This window comes from Bos mutus, chromosome 29, assembly GCF_027580195.1.
Source record: "Bos mutus isolate GX-2022 chromosome 29, NWIPB_WYAK_1.1, whole genome shotgun sequence".
In the NCBI taxonomy this organism is placed as follows: domain Eukaryota; kingdom Metazoa; phylum Chordata; class Mammalia; order Artiodactyla; family Bovidae; genus Bos; species Bos mutus.
This window is the reverse complement of record NC_091645.1, coordinates 9,044,447-9,060,371: the sequence shown is the minus strand read 5'-3', so window position 1 is coordinate 9,060,371 and position 15,925 is coordinate 9,044,447. Positions and strand designations below refer to the sequence as shown.

The 15,925-nt window shown below is 39.5% G+C and overlaps 1 protein-coding gene across 10 annotated transcripts in view; it reads right to left on the bottom strand.

Moving 5' to 3' along the window:
• Positions 1-7,343: 7,343 nt before the first annotated feature.
• The window catches only part of SYTL2 (synaptotagmin like 2), a 120,087-nt gene continuing 111,505 nt past the window's right edge, over positions 7,344-15,925 (bottom strand). For 9 of the 10 annotated variants that reach the window (XM_070365239.1, XM_070365242.1, XM_070365241.1 and 6 more), the window contains 5 exons: positions 14,834-15,004; positions 12,735-12,813; positions 10,107-10,206; positions 8,641-8,846; positions 7,344-7,799 (listed from right to left, as the gene is read on the bottom strand). In XM_070365239.1, coding sequence (XP_070221340.1) covers positions 7,654-7,799; positions 8,641-8,846; positions 10,107-10,206; positions 12,735-12,813; positions 14,834-15,004 — 702 coding nt within the window. In that variant the 3' untranslated portion in view covers positions 7,344-7,653. Of the gene's footprint in view, positions 7,800-8,640; positions 8,847-10,106; positions 10,207-12,731; positions 12,814-14,833; positions 15,005-15,925 lie in introns of those variants that run through there. The other variant, XM_070365238.1, reaches the window with a different exon arrangement.

The window sequence follows — 15,925 nt, the reverse complement described above, 5'->3', positions numbered from 1 at the left end:
AGAGCCAATCATGTCAGGTTATGCTTGCCTTTCTAGCCAATCACAGCCCTCTGCTAACAGCCCAGGGTCTGGCATGTACTATACAGAGACGCCAGCCCCACTTGATTTCCAGCCAGCATCAGGGGTAAGAAACCTGACTCCACCTAATCTCTTGTGGGAGTAAACAAATCAAGCACTGGTGACATAGTCCTCCTCCCTGTCCCCACTTCAGTGGTCATGAGAATAAAGTCCTCTGCATGGAAACCGTTGGCTCTGTAAAGAAATTTGTAATCTATAAATACAAAGTAGCAGAAGGACCCTGAGAACAAGGATCCTAAATGGCTGTGACTTTGTACCTGTAGTGATTAACACAGCTCAGTGAAAGAAGAAACCCCAGGGAAATGTCTCTTGTTTCTTGAAGCACTGTCCCCAGCTGGGAATATATTTATTAGCTAGAACTCCCTTTTTACCCATTAACACAATAGGGTTACAGAGAAAAGCCTAATGGACAATATAGGTGTGATAAACATTAAAACACACACACAAAAGTTCAAATGAGGCTTACCTTATACACACCAAAGTCAGTTTCAGATGGATTAAACATCTGAAATGTTTAATGTTAAATGTAAGGACTAAAATGAAAACAAAATATTAAACATGGAGGGACGTCCCTGGTAGACTGTTGTTAAGAACCTGCCTTGCAATCCAGGGGACTAGGATTCGATCCTTGGTCGGGCAACTAAGCCCCTGAACAACTACTGAGCCCACGGTGCCTCAACTAGAGAGAAGCCGGAACGTGGTAACAAAGAACCTGTGCTCCGCCATGAAAAGACCCCTATGCCACAATGAAGATCCTGCATGCTGCAACTAAGACCCGACAGAGCCAAAAATAAAATACTTTTTAAAAATGGAAACTAGAGGAAAATAAAGGTAAGCATTGAAGCCCTGGGTGAGGAAGGACTTTCTTAGCCTACATATTATGTAAGAGACGAATAAGGTAAAGCTTAATTGGACTAAGTTGAACATCTAAAAGATATAAAAGTTATATATAATTTAAAAACTGTGAGACTCTGATGTCTCTCTATCATTTTCTTCCTCTGGACCTGCCTGCTGCTTTATTCCCTAACCTAACCTAGCTATTGAAGTTTCCTTTGTTGGCCCTGTCTGTTGATGTCCTCTCTGCCTGAAATGCTTTTTTCCTACCTTGTTACTTTAGTCATTAACTCTGCATTTTACACTCAGTTAGGAATCACCTCCTTCATGAAACCTTTCCTGGCCCCTAGAAGGCAATGGCACCCCACTCCAGTACTCTTGCCTGGAAAATCCCATGGACGGAGGAGCCTGGTGGGCTGCAGTCCATGGGGTCGAGAAGAGTCGGACACGACTGAGCGACTTCACTTTCACTTTTCACTTTCATGCATTGGAGAAGGAAATGGCAACCCACTCCAGTACTCTTGCCTGGAGAATCCCAGGGACGGGGAGCCTAGTGGGCTGTCGTCTATGGGGTCGCACAGAGTCGGACACGACTGAAGTGACTTAGCAGCAGCAGCACTACATGTACATACATGACCACTCACCACTTTTAGAGCAGTCACTCTAGCCTATTTGAACTTCTAACAGAGCATTTAAAAGCCTTATTACACTCATCATTTATGCCACTGCCTCCCACTATTAAACTCTGAGATCCTTAGGGGTAGGGACTGTGTCTGTTTCATCCTTAATGATTAGATCAATGCCTTGGGGAGACTCAGATGTGTGTGTTGGATGGATGTTGAAGTCAAAAATCAAATGGAGAAAAATATTCACCATAAATATGACAGACAATAGATTTACATTTTTACAAAGAGCCTGTACAAATCAATAAAGCATTAACATCTTAAAAGAGAAATGAACAATTCACAGATGAGGGGGATGAAATTGCTAATAATCAAACCCCATCGGTGACCCAATAAATGTCAGTTATAAATAAATACTTCATCTATCAAATTAGTCAATAAGTTTCCCCTTATTTTTAAGACAATCCAGGACTGATAAGGGTATAGTGAAATATGTACTCTTCTACTGTGATCAAAGTCAATTGATGGCATGTATTGCGAACTTAAGACATCTTTATGCCTTTTGAATTAATGATTGTCCTTCTGGGGACTTCTTTGTTTTGGAAGAAATAGTCTGAAAGAAAAAGTTTTATTCAAAGTATGGTTCATAACAACTGAAATTTGGAGACCTAAATGTCCAAAAAAGAGAAAATGTTAAGAAAATTATGATATCCTCATATATAATAAAATATTATGTAGACATTAAACATTAGCATGTTTATAGGTAATTTAATGGCATGGAAATGCTTGTGTTTGAAAGATAATTGAAAAAAGCAAGATTTAAAAAAGTTAAAATTTAGAATGATCTGAATGATGTGAAAACTTAAGCAGAGAGCAAAGAGCTAGCTATTCCTGTGATCACTATTTCTGGTGGTCAGACTTAAACTGTCAAGTCATGATGATAAGGAAAAAGTCTGGGGTGTTACTTATGGATGGATGGATTTTATAATGCTTCAGATTTCATGTAGAGCAGAATAGATCTGAAAGAAGAGTCTGAGATTTTACTTCTGGTCTCAGAGATCAAGCTCTCTTGTCCCCAATCCCGACTCTGATGTTTATGTAGAGAAAACAAGAAAGCAAGGCTGAGGACTGGGGAAATCTCCTGAACTAAAATTTTAGCAACAACTCAGATTGTAGGATATTTAGGGTTTATGAAAGTGGGTTCCAAGATTTTTAAAAACATAAACATATTTTAAATTTCCCTCTCACACCGCTTCTTCGCTGTTCCTTAAATTTCAAGCTTCACACACTGAAATAAAACTTGTAAGACTGAAGGAACTGATGCTAAGGAACATTAATAAATTAGACACAGCACTCTTCTCAGAGGACTTGCAGTTCAGTAATAATGACTTTTGATTCCTCTCTGCCATGATTGTTTTCTTTATTCTACCTTTTTTCCCACCTACCTGTGATCCTGAAGGTGTTCAGTATATTCCCTTCCAAGGGAGGTCCAAGTCACAAACCTTGGCCAACATTCTCCCTAGTGGTATCCAACAAGTACCCCCACCCCCAACCTGCCTTTAAGTTTTTAAATATCTCTTTTGTCTAAGCTACTATTAACCTATTAACATTTACAGAGTTCTTCTATACACCCTACATGAAAGTGAAAGTGTTAGTTGCTCAGTCATGTCCAACTCTTTGTGACCCTATGGACTATAGCCCGCCAGGCTCCTCTGTCCATGGAATTCTCCAGGCAAGAATACTGGAGTGGATTGCATTTACTTTTCTAGGGGATCTTCCCCACCCAAGTATTGAACCCAGGTCTCCTGCATTGCAGGCAGATTCTTTTTCATCTGAGCCACTGGGGAAGCCCTATATACCCTATGTAATAGTAGGCATTTGTACATCTTTCTTCATGTAATTCTAACAGTATTCTGAAAGATAGGCATTTTGATCCACATTTCATAGTTGGCAGAGAACAAAGAAACTAAGACACAGAGAGGTTAAGCAAGTTGTCCCAAGTCACTCAGAGAGTAATAGAGACAGAATTCACATCCAGATCTTTTTGATACCAAAGCCCATCGTCTTTAGTTCATCATTCATTCAGTTGTTTAATCATTCATTCATTCATACATTCAATTCATATGCTGAGAAACTGTTATATCCAAGGTTTGCAGTCCTGGCCCTTAAGATGACTACAGTAAAATGGTAGAGACAAATAATAGAAAAATGGCTATTAGATGTTATCACTGCTAACAGAATCATGGATAAGTTAGACATACTACTCTTCTCAAAGAATAAAAACAGGGGTGCAGTGATCTGAAGTCTGATCCCACATCCTGACTGAAGTGCTGAATGTGGAGAGTGAGAGTCTTCTTTTTTAAGGCTGAAGGAGAGGCAGTTCTTTCGGAACAAGTCAGCCAAAGAAGTGGAAGGAATGTGTGTGACTGGATCACATGGGTGGGAGCATTTGTTTTGTAAAACAAACTAGGGAAATTAGTGAATGAGTCTAGGAGGGGGTGGAGATGGGTGAGCAATCCCAAAATCAGAATGGGAAGAAGAGTACAGGAGAAGGCAAATGTTGAGGGACTTTTAAACCTAGATGGTGAGTATGGATGAGAGATATGCAAAGAAGTCCATGTAACTTCCCTAGAAGTGAGCCTAGGCTAACTGTAATCCTGCTTTGATGGATGCCAAGGCCATGTGACCAGGTTATACAGTTCCCAGGATCCTTACCACCTATTTAGAAGCTGCAGCAGTCACGGAGGGTATAGAAATGTTGGCTTCTCTGGGAAAAGCCAGCAGTGACTTTTCAAAATATTACTTCATTTTTAAAAGAATGGAATTTGAAAGTATTTTCACCAGAAGGGGATACAAATTGCAGTGGCTACCTAGCTCTTGATTTTTTCAGTGCCTGTCTATATAACACCCCATTCTTCTGAAAATGGATCACTTCTCCCTGGCCATAGGGTGGGCACATAACTCAGGTAGGACCAATCATAAGAGCTTACCCTATCCGTTCCTGGCCACTCTGAGTGGTGCAGCAGGTGAGGACATGACCCAAGCTCAGCCAGCTTCTCCCAAAGTTCTCTCAAGCTGAACCTAGGAAAGAGGAGTGCTTTAACTGAGAGTTTGTGACGTTGGAGCTGTCTTTGGTGCTATTTCCTACTCCCAAGGAAGTCAGGGGATTCCCTGGTGGCTCAGTGGTAAAAGCAACCACCTGCAATGCAGGAGACCATCAACAATGCAGGAGACGCGGGTTTGATCCCTGGGTTGGAAAGATCCCCTGGAGAAGGAAAATTGCAACGCACTCTAATACTCTTGCCTGGGAAATCCCATGGACAGAGGAGCCCGGTGGGCTACAGTCACAGGGTTGCAAGAGTCAGACATTACTTAGGGATTGATCCACCACCACCAAGGAAGAAAGAGACAGTATTGGAGTTCCTGGGAACTCATGTTTCACCCATGAGTCCCTAAAGTCATATATACTAACAAAGTGTCATACATTAACCTAGTGTATTTAGGTTTATTTCTGATTGGGTTTCTGAAAAAAAGGAAAAGAGCCCTAAAACATGCAGTCCAAAGAAACACCTCTAATTTAAGAAAATGAAAATTTTCAGCAGGAATTTTGCCAAAAAATCCCACTGAATCAAAAGTCTGCCAACCTGAGTTCACTAAAGAATTCAGGTGGCCCACACTTTATAATGCATGAAAATCCCATTTAGACTTTGTCTTACAGCCAGGTGAGATTAAAGATTTATACTTCTTTTTTCAGAAAAAAAAAAAAAAAGAAAAAGTGACATGACATCTCCCTGGACGTCCTGAGGCAGTTGGAAGTTCTTTGGGTAGATGCAAGGATGGTGCTGTTGTCCACTCTGGTGTTTTGCAAATTTGGGGCTGGGGGAGGCAGGCAGTCCTAGCCCTGGATGGGGAGATACTAGAAGCGATCTCATTAGTGCTTCTGAGATGGCTAGATGCTAGCAGATGGTTAAGAAGGTAACTGGAAAAAAAAAAAAAGGGCTGAGAAAGTAGCTTGTAGTATGAAGTGACAGGGGCTGAAACAGGGTCTGTACGTCTGCTATGGTTGCAGGCCAACCTCGGAGGTGTGTGTCTGGTCACCTGGTCTTGCCCTTGGCTGCAGTCAGAACAGGAAGAGGAAATACAACTAGATAAACAACCTCCTAAAAGACCTCGAAAGACAGTGGGGCAAGGCTGTTGTTCTAGGTTAGTTGCTTTTACTGGCCAGTGGGTCAAAGGTTCTAGCATTTGTTTGGGGGAAGAGGCAAGCACTGGAGCTGTTTTCAATGACATTTGTTAGATACTTGTTTTAAGATCTCACTGTCTTGTCACCATCTAGGCTTCCCCTGCCTGCGTGCTTAGTTGTTCAGTCACGTTCGACTCTTTTTGACCTCATGGGCTGCAGGCTCCTCTGTGATTTTTCAGGCAAGAATATTGGAGTGGGTCGCCATTTACCCCTCCAGGGGATCTTCCAGACCCAGGGATTAAACTCATCTCCTGTGTCTCCTGCATTGCAAGCAGATTCTTTACCCGCTGAGCCATCATCAGCTTGTTTTGGGAATGACGAGCTAGTGGAGTTCTAACAGGGAATGATGATTCGTGTATTAAATGACCCAACAATGTCTTTGTGGAAAACTTTAAGAATAAATGACAACTTACCTTCAAAGCTTTCAGCTACTTCTACAAAATAAAAGTTCTACTCTTAATAACATAGCTGAAGCTTCCAGTTTAGAGAAAATCTTGCCCAGAGTTGCAGCAAAGACTTTGGAGAAATATTATCCCAGAAGTTCTTTAGCCTGGCTTGTGAATTTAGATTCTAGAATTCCTTCTTTAAAAGAAGTTTTTTAAAATTTTTATTTATTTATGTTTGGCTGTGCGGGGTCTTCACTGCTGCATGAGGCTTTCTCTAGTTGTGATGAGTGTGGGCCACTCTCTACTGCAGGGTGCAGGCTTCTCATTTCAGTGGCTTCTCTTGTAAGGAGCATGGCTCTAAGGTGCATGGGCTCAGTAGTTGTGGCACACACGCTTAGTTGCCTCGTGGCATGTGGCATCTTCCCAGACCAGGGATCGAACCTGTGTCCCCTGCATTGGCAGGCAGACTCTTAAGCACTAGACCACCAGGGAAGTCCTGGACTTTAAGATCCCTAACATAAAGTATTTCATTTAAAATAAGAAGTCAGATTACTTTGACAATACCATTAAATCATATAATAATTTATTCTAAGGGTTTTTACAAAATACTTTATGAAAATTATACATACATAGGAAGGACAGTATAATTTAACAATTTACATTCTAATTAAAACTTTGTCGCAAATCATGTTTGTGACCACTCTCATGCTGCTTCATATAGTAGAGTTGTAAGAAAAACAGAATCTTATATATGCAAAGGTTTTGTTCTTCATTTTATATATGGGTACCCTATGATAAAATACAGGCTTGAAACTTAGGAGAAAATTAAGCCAAAAACTTAATTTCACCTATGGCCAGTGGGTGGCACCAAAGCACATAAGACTTTAAACACTGGGAAAAGGGAACACTTCTCAAAGCAAAAATACATGCAGTAAATTCAGTCTCATTGCCCTAACATGGAATTCCATATTTCAGTAGAGACTACAGAGTGAATAGTTTTCTTATGAACAAATTCTTTATCTTCACGATATTCTAATCTTTTTTTTCCCCCCTGCTCATAGGAATATCTTTGAGTCACTCTTCAACAACCAACATTTTTTCAATTCCTGCAAGGGTTTTCAGTGATCAAGTGGGAGGCCTTCCTAACCCTTTTGTGGTTTGAAACACATGATAGCAAACTGGAAACTTTTTCTTATTAACAACATTTAATATTTTTCTGGCAGCTTTTTCTTTGAAGCAGCAGCAATGCTTTGATTTTCTTAGCTTTCTCAACCATCTTCTTTTAATGTTGCAGTCACAAATTAAGTTACACATTTTGTTATTTTTTTAGTTTTTTAGTCCTTGTAACCAAAGAAGCATGTGCAGGTTGACTTTAACATGCTATGTAGCATTTGTTCCAGGCAACAGATGGAAGGTGAGGATCTCTGCCTACAAGATCGGATTCCACCTGTCTGGTGGTTTTCAGTGGAGGAGCCAGTGGACTTTGGCTTCACTTGGAAATCTTGGCAATCAACAGCATTCGGAGAGGCAGGATTGCTTCAATCCAAGTGTTGGGAGACTTCACCATCTTTTCCCAGAGAGCCACTTCCTCTGAAGTAGAGTCCATCCAATCCACTTCAGTACCATAGCTTTTACCTGGACAAAAAAGGGGAAGCTTTGCATTTAGAAAGGAATAGTTCATTGGGAAAAACTGAGTCATTTCCTAATTATAATCACCAATGGAGACAGCTAGGGAGAGTTTTAACATCACCAGCAGGGCTGGGACTCAACAGAAGAAAAGATCTATTTAATTGTATGAGATGTCTGATAATGGAACTCTCCACAACTGGGATTATTCTCATTACTCTCAGTAATGACTTCTCTTCTTGACCATATAAAATGTAGATGAGAATCTGTCAGGTGTATAATGGAACAGTAGGGAGGATTCCAGCATTGGATTGAAAGCGACAGTAGGTGATCCCTAAGAAAGTGTAGTTATAGCTTTAGTGTCTAACACACTCAATTTTGAATCTTGGCTCTGCCACTTATTAGCTCTGTTTCTTAATTTCTTGGAACATCAGTGTCTCTGGGTATAACATTAGAAATAACTCATAGAACTTCTGTGAGGATCGAATGCAATAATGCAAATAAAGCACTCGGTACAGTGACCAGTGCTCCATAAATGTTAGCTGCTATTATTATGCAAAGCACACATTTAGCCATGAAGGGCCATAAACGGTTTTTCAGGAAAGGGTAGTGATGAAGGCTTTTCTGGTTTCCCCCACAATCACTTAAGCTCTGTGTGGACAAACACAGCATCCTATTAGTCTTCATATCTCGAGTCCCTGGCACACAGCTTGACATTCCTTCACTCATTCATTTCACCACACTTAACAGAAATAGAGTCTCTGTTTTCATTAGGAAGAAGCAAACCAACCAACCTCTAGCGTCTCCAGAAGCATTAGACTCATGGAAAATTTAAAATGTAACCCGTTACCTGTTCCAAAGCCAATCCGAAGACCTCCCAAAAACTGGTTGGTTAATTTGTAATGGTCCCAGACAGTAAGCTCTACACAGGCTTCTGTCAGATCCTCAGGCCTGAACCCATCATAGACCATGGTGTGGTTGAAGACAGGGTTGGTGGTTTTCCCCACAGCTCTCGTCTTCTGGCGGCTTTTCCTGCTTGTGTCTGGAAGGATGGTACTACAAAAGGAAACATTACCGTGAGAGCATGTGAGTAAGACAACAAACGCTCGTGTTTTTAGTGTGCTTCAGCTACTGAGGATTGGCAAGAGGAAATAGAAGAAAAAAGAACGTAGAGAGATGGTAATGGTGGGCATTCTGCTGGCAAGATTATGCACTAGAGTGGACCAGATTTGCTTTGAGGAAGTCCTGACTGTGCTACTTATTGGCTGTGTATTGTGGGAAATCGACTTAACTTCTCAGACGCTTGCTTCCTCATCTATGAAATGGGAATGGTGATGCCTACTTCATAAGGTTAATATTAGAATTACAGATTAAGCAAACAACTTAGTTCAGTACCTGCATTTAGCATTTACTATATAGCAACTGTTTGAGGATTCCTCTAAAATCTACTCCTGATTATCTGTGAGAGGCTAAGAAATTAGCCTTGTACAGAATTGAAAAAGAAAAGAAACCTCTCCAATTCCCTAGATTTGACTTTGGGAATAAATTATATTACATATTTGTGATTATTTACATATAATTTATGGTAATAATTGAAACTAATTTACCCTACCATGCCTCTTGTAAAGGCAGGAAGGGTTGGGCCTAGTCTTAGAATGGGAGATTGACCTGAGCTGAAAAGCTTACCAGTTGACATCTGTGAAGAATATGTATAGGGAAAATCCTAAATAATGTCATATAAACTTAAGTAGCAATAACTCATCTTCTGATAAAATCTACATAGATAAAATTAGTTAGAGAGAGTCAGGATAGCACAATAACATCTGTTTAGTCACTATTTTCTAGATGCCAGGCATTTACATTATAACTGAGAAAAAGGTTTGCAACTTAAAAACCCAAACTGTTTCAAGCTCTTATGAGCTAATTATTAGTGTGGATCTGTTTATCAAATAACTTCCAGATATTCACAGGCTGATGCAAAAGGCTTTTTTTGCAAATGGGCCACAATACAGATGTTCGACAAATGATACAAGGGGTGTGGTATCACCATTAGCCATTTCATAAACCCTTTGGTACTGAATATTGTCCTCACCAGCAGATGTACCTCCTGTTGTATGTATTCCCTATTACACTAAATGGAGCCTTGCAGGGGGTTCATGTCAAAGATCCTTCTAGCTTGTGTCACCACTGTCTCAAGTTATTTCATTTATACTATGAATGATGAACTTCAGCATCACAGCTACAGAAAATTAAAACCAATTGGCAAAGGCCAGGCTATTTTGGAACTGAGGGAGGCAGAATTATCGATGCTGGTACCATTTAACAAAAGAATTTAGATGGCTGCCCCTTAGCAGTGGTAGATCGAGGCACTCCTTCACCCAGATGTGCACTTCTCCAGTTGTAGGAAGTTTTTTACCTATAACAGAAAAAGAGAGAGAAAATGGAATTCCACTGCCATTCCTCTCTTGGCAGTACTGCCTCCCAAGATGCCAATCTAAAAATGGTCTGGCACAGCGACGTGACTGAGTGCTTGCTGATATGATCATCAATGATTATATCTATTCTTAATTACATTTTTCATAGTCTGACTGTAGTGAGCTCAAGTAGCTCAATAAAATAAAAATAATTTATTGCAAGTACAGAATATTACATCATTGTTTCTGGGTCTTGCTTGGCTCAACAAGATCAATTATAGATATTAGGTATGTGAATCATCCATTTATAGTTATGTTCAAAACTACTCAGTGAGATGCATATACTTTTCAAATATTAATACCACTATCAATCAGTGCTCATAGGAAGCATTTAAACAAACCTGAGTATAAAGTAACCAAAACAGGTACTGGTTTAGGTATAGCCACTCTTGTTAAAAGTAGTTGTGCATTTTATAGGAGTATTGTATAGACACATGTAAGAGCCAATATTATAGGAGGGAATTGCTGAGAAATTGGCCTTAGTCTGAAGTTTCTATATAGGTTGGGTGCACATGGATGGAGGGGAAAAAGTGAAAGTGTTAATCTCTCAGTTGTGTCCAACTCTTTGCGACCCCATGTTTTTCTGGATGGGTGAACCCAATCTGTCAACCGATCAGTGTTTAATGAGCATCTATTATATGCTCAGCCCTGTGCTAGGAATGCTGTTGGATATACAAGGAATGCAAGAAATCTATGTGCTTGGGAAATGTGTACAGGTAAGCTAGAGACAGAAACTCAATAAAAGCAGTAAAATGTAATATAGAATGAAATGCCAAGTTATTACTGTGACGTTCTAGAAGATGATGGGATCAGTGAGGGTAAATGCATTCAGGAAAAGCTTTACAGAGGAGATGGGATTTCATCTAAAGACTTGGATAGGTTTAGGGAAGAGGAAGCTATTCCAGGGAGGAGAAACTATTATAGGAGCAAAAACTCACACAAGCTGGAGTCCATCACATGGGGGTCTCCTGCCCTTCCCCCAGCCAAAAGTAATCATGGGGAAAATGGGAAATGAGACTAGCAGAATTTCTATGTATGTTGACCATAAATGAGAGGATACAAATTATATAGAAAAGAATCTGTCTTTTAAAAAGATCCAGATGTAACCAGATGGCAGTTTGGCTGCCATGTGGCCTAAAGATATGCTTTGCTGGTCCTCTCTTTTTTTTTTAAGCTGGATTGGAATGCCTTTCTCTGTTTAATCACTGCCCTCACTATCATTTCTGTCATACCACTACCTTTAAGAAACATTTATTTCTATTTGTTTATCTATTTGGCTGTGCTGGGTCTTAGATGCAGTATTCAGGCTGGCTAGTTGTGCCATGCAAACTTTTAGTTGGTCACATGGGGTCTAGTTCCCTAAGCAGGGATTGAACCCTGGCCCCCTGTATCGGGAGCACAGAAGCTTAGCCACTGGACCACCACAGATGTCCCTCATATGAATTCTTAAGGAGAGTAACTTAGGGAACTGTGTGAGAAATGAGAGAAGGGTTAGCACTCATTTCCTGACAGTCTCTTGCTCCTTAACTGTGCTAGAGACCTGAGGCTCTAACATCAAAGATGCAATGTAGTAATTCTGAAGAAAAAACTTTCTACCCTAATGAGACCTTGAGAGTAGAGGACAAATGAGCTCTAATTTCTTAGGGGCTTAATATGGATTCTTTTCATTTCCACCTGTGGGGGGAAAAAAACTACTCCAGTTCCATTTATATCACAGCACTACACAGGAAAGGCCATTTACACTGTGTAGATACAAACTTTGGGGAGAGTGAGGCCGAAGTTAAAACAAGGGCTGCAAACTGGGCTGAGAAAAAAATGAGAATTCTTCTCAAAGAAACAGAAAAAATATAATGGTGGTTACCAGGAAGGGGATCCTGGAAGGAAGGGCAAGAGAAGAGTTGTGGTTTAATGGGTATAGAGTTTCAGACGTACAAGATGAAAAAGTCCAGAGACATGCTTCACAGCATTGTAAAGATGCTTAACACTGCTAATGGGCTTCCCAGGAGGTACAGTGGTAAAGAATCTACCTGTCAATGCAGGAGATGAGGGTTCAGTCCCTGGGTCAGGAAGATCCCCTGGAGGAGAAGATGACAACCCACCCAGTGTTCTTGCCTGGACAATCATGTGGACAGAGGAGTCTGGCAGAGTCCATGGGGTCGCAAAGACTCGAACACAACTGAGTAAGCACAGAACAACCACAACTAATCGCACACTTAAATATGGTTAAGAAAAATTTTATGTTATGTATTTTTTTTTAATGTGTTTTGATCACAATTAAAAATAAAGAAAATGTTCTAGTTTTACAAATGTGGATTGACTCATTTGGACCCTTACTAAGTTAGTAAGTTAATTTAGAGCTTCACCTTTGAAAATAAACAAACAAAAAAAAACAACATAGAACTCAAAGAAATCTTTGGAGAGGGGAGGGCTAAAGTAAGGCCATAAATCTGGACAGAAAATCAGTACATACCAGGCACTGGCTCTGGGACATACTGGAGAGCCAACTTCATCTCACCTCTGTTTTCTGCTTCAAGGGGAACTGGTGCTGTCTGGCAAATGAAGGCATGTCATTGTGAGACACAAAACATTCACCCCGTTTGTTGGTGCTCTGTTACAGGGCCATATCTGCCTCATTTCTGAGCATAGGTATCATTCATGAGTGCCCTGGATTGAAATTTCCCTCCCCATCACAGATGGACTGTTGCTTTGATATCTGGGAAGGCTACACTGTGTATCCTGGAAAACTCTGCAGGGTACCCAGAACACATTTTAAGTCCTTCAGTTCAGAGAAATCAGAATGGGTTTCTTGGAGATGGGAAAGGTGTTCTGAAATGTTTAGATTTTTATAAAAATACATACATTTTTGTTAGTGATCCAGCCAGCACATAAAACAACTTATCTGTATTTTCTTTCTTTAAAGGAGTAGGAAGAGCTGGGGTATGGGTGGGGAACAAATTATACATTTTCATAGCTGCATTAACCTAATTATTTTAGACCAGATGAGGAGATGCCTGTAAGAATAACAAAAACTGAACAATCATTTTACAATGTAAAAGGTACAATGTATATTACAATGTACGCCCACGGCTGATTCAGGTCGACGTATGGCAAAAACCACCACAATATTGTAAAGTAATTAGCCTCCAATTAAAATAAATAAATTTTTAAAAATGTGTATTTATTATAGAACAGGTGGTTTTACTTTCAAATTCTAGTCTTTTAGACCCTTATTGCCAAAACAGGGCTATATGTCAGAAACATAACGGAAAAAAGCTAAAAATGAGATGCTTTTGACAACTTCTGAGAAATTCTTAACTAGCAAGTCTTGGGTAGACCTAGAAATAAGAGCTTCAGGTGACTTTGATGTGGTATTTTGGAACCATTCCTTTAGTAGAATGGCTTTACTGTATAGATACTTAAAAGTTTGTATAAATTGTATGTATCACACTTAACCGTCACATTGAGAACAACAAAAAAACTAGATTAAACAAATCTATTTGAAGGTGCTGAAGAATTATTAAGATAGATAGGGTTCAAATGGATAAGCTGTTGTAGCCTGAAATTCTTTCTTTCCACTTCGAGGCATTAGTTGCATTTTGAGTAGTGCTAACTGAGAGTACAACAGACTTAGCAGAAAGAGGCTAAGAAGCTGAGCACAGCCTCTCACTGAGCTGGGGAGGCAAAATTTGGCCAGCTAAGGAGAGATGGTCTCAGAAAACACTCTAGATGGATAGTTTTCAAAGTATGGGCCCCAGGCCGGCAGTATCAGCAATGCCTGAGGATTTGTTAGAAATGCATATTTTGGGGCCAGGTTGGATACATGCTAAAATATGCAAACTACTACCTAGGTTTTCAGTTGGAGCCCATGAAAGACCACAGCCTAGAAATATGGGCAAAGAAAAATGAGATCAGACCACGTGAAAGCTTCTCGTCAGTTCGTTACCAGGCTAGATTGAGGCAGTGTGTCCTTTCTCTGTGTGTCAAATGCAAAAGTAAACCCTCTCAAATTATCCCTAGAATTTTTCACATGCAGTGTCCAGTGTGCAATAAAAAAAAATGAACAGGCATACCAGAACAAAGGGCCAAATGACTAAACAATAAAAATTAGATGAGACTCACAAATGTTTAAGATATAGGAGTTTTCAGATACATACTTTGAGTAACTTTGATTAATAAATTCATAAAGATACTGAGAAGATAAAGAATTGTAGCAGAAAAATAGAATCTATAAAAAAGAGTCAAGTGAAAATATAAATCTGAAAGTATAATAACTGAGGACCCATAGATATCCATCTAGATATTAGATAGATACTAGATTAGACACAGCAGATAAGAAAATTATTGAACTAAAAGATTGGTTAGCAGAAACTAGCCAGCCCAAAGAATAGATAGGGGAAGAAACACTACAAAACATAGAAAGGAGCCTAAGAGATTTATTGGACAGAGTGAAAAGACATGATGATCCCAAACAATGGATAAGCATTCTGAATGAAAATGGAATCTTATAGCAGCTCTCTCCTGAATCCCAGGCCCCAAACCACCAAACCAAACAAAAAACTCCAAACTTACCTTCCGCTTTAGAGGGTACCACTTCAATTGTTTATTCTGTTTGTTGTCCCAGTCCCAAGTTTCCAAATCAAGTTCCACTTCCCCTAGAAAACTATTGCGCTTAAATGTATCTCGATGCCAAACAGACAGGTTCAGCTTCTGTGTCTTTAAGATTTGCTTGTCGATTTTATACTGCAGTTCAAAGAAGGAAATTAAAGGGGTAAATATTATTATTTCAGGCCAAAGTTATGACATAGAGGTGAAGATAAAGTCCTCTGTGTAGATCAGATTTTCTCATCTGTTAGGTTTCAAGTCTCAAAAATACTGCAAAGTCATCTTATTCTAAGTGTCTCGTTTCAAAGAGCTAAAATTCATCTTTCACAAAAGCTGATTTTTCTTTCCCTCTCTGGAAAAGCAAATCATGGCTCAAGTATCATAGTTGGTAATAGCTCTCTAAAAACAAAAGCCAGTTATTCAATTTTTACTGGATGTTTTTAGTTCTAACTAGATATAACAGGAATCCAATTCAGTCTAAAAATACAAATGAAGCTTAATCCAATGGTTTGTTTTCTACCTGAGGACAAGGTGTTTTTTTTTAATAGACTAATTGTTAGAGCAGTTTGAGATTTGCACAAAATTGAAAAGAAAGTACAGAAGAGTTCCCATATTTCACCTGCTCCATATATATACAATCTCTCCAATCATTGATATTTGGCAAGGACAAAATATTTTTTAAGAAAAGATCGACCTGTTTTTTGCTTTTTGGGGGGCATCCTAACAGTTTTAATCTGAAATGTAGTCCATATAATTATGGAAGGGATATAGTCTTTCTAATCTAAAAATAATCTCTACTTGGCTTTATGATATACTACTTGAATGTCCATTTTGGTTGTAGTAGACTTGCTTTTCTCTGAGTTTACCATTTAAATGAGCTGGCTTTTCCTGAGTTCATGGTTGAAGTAGATGACCTAGATATAGCAAGGATGCTGAGGTGTATCACAGTCAAACTGTAATTAAAAACTTGCTACAGAAAATCTACAGACAATTAACCCATGGATAACTGAGGGTTAATTTAATGCCGCTCTCTTTCTCAGAGGATAACCAAATACTTGG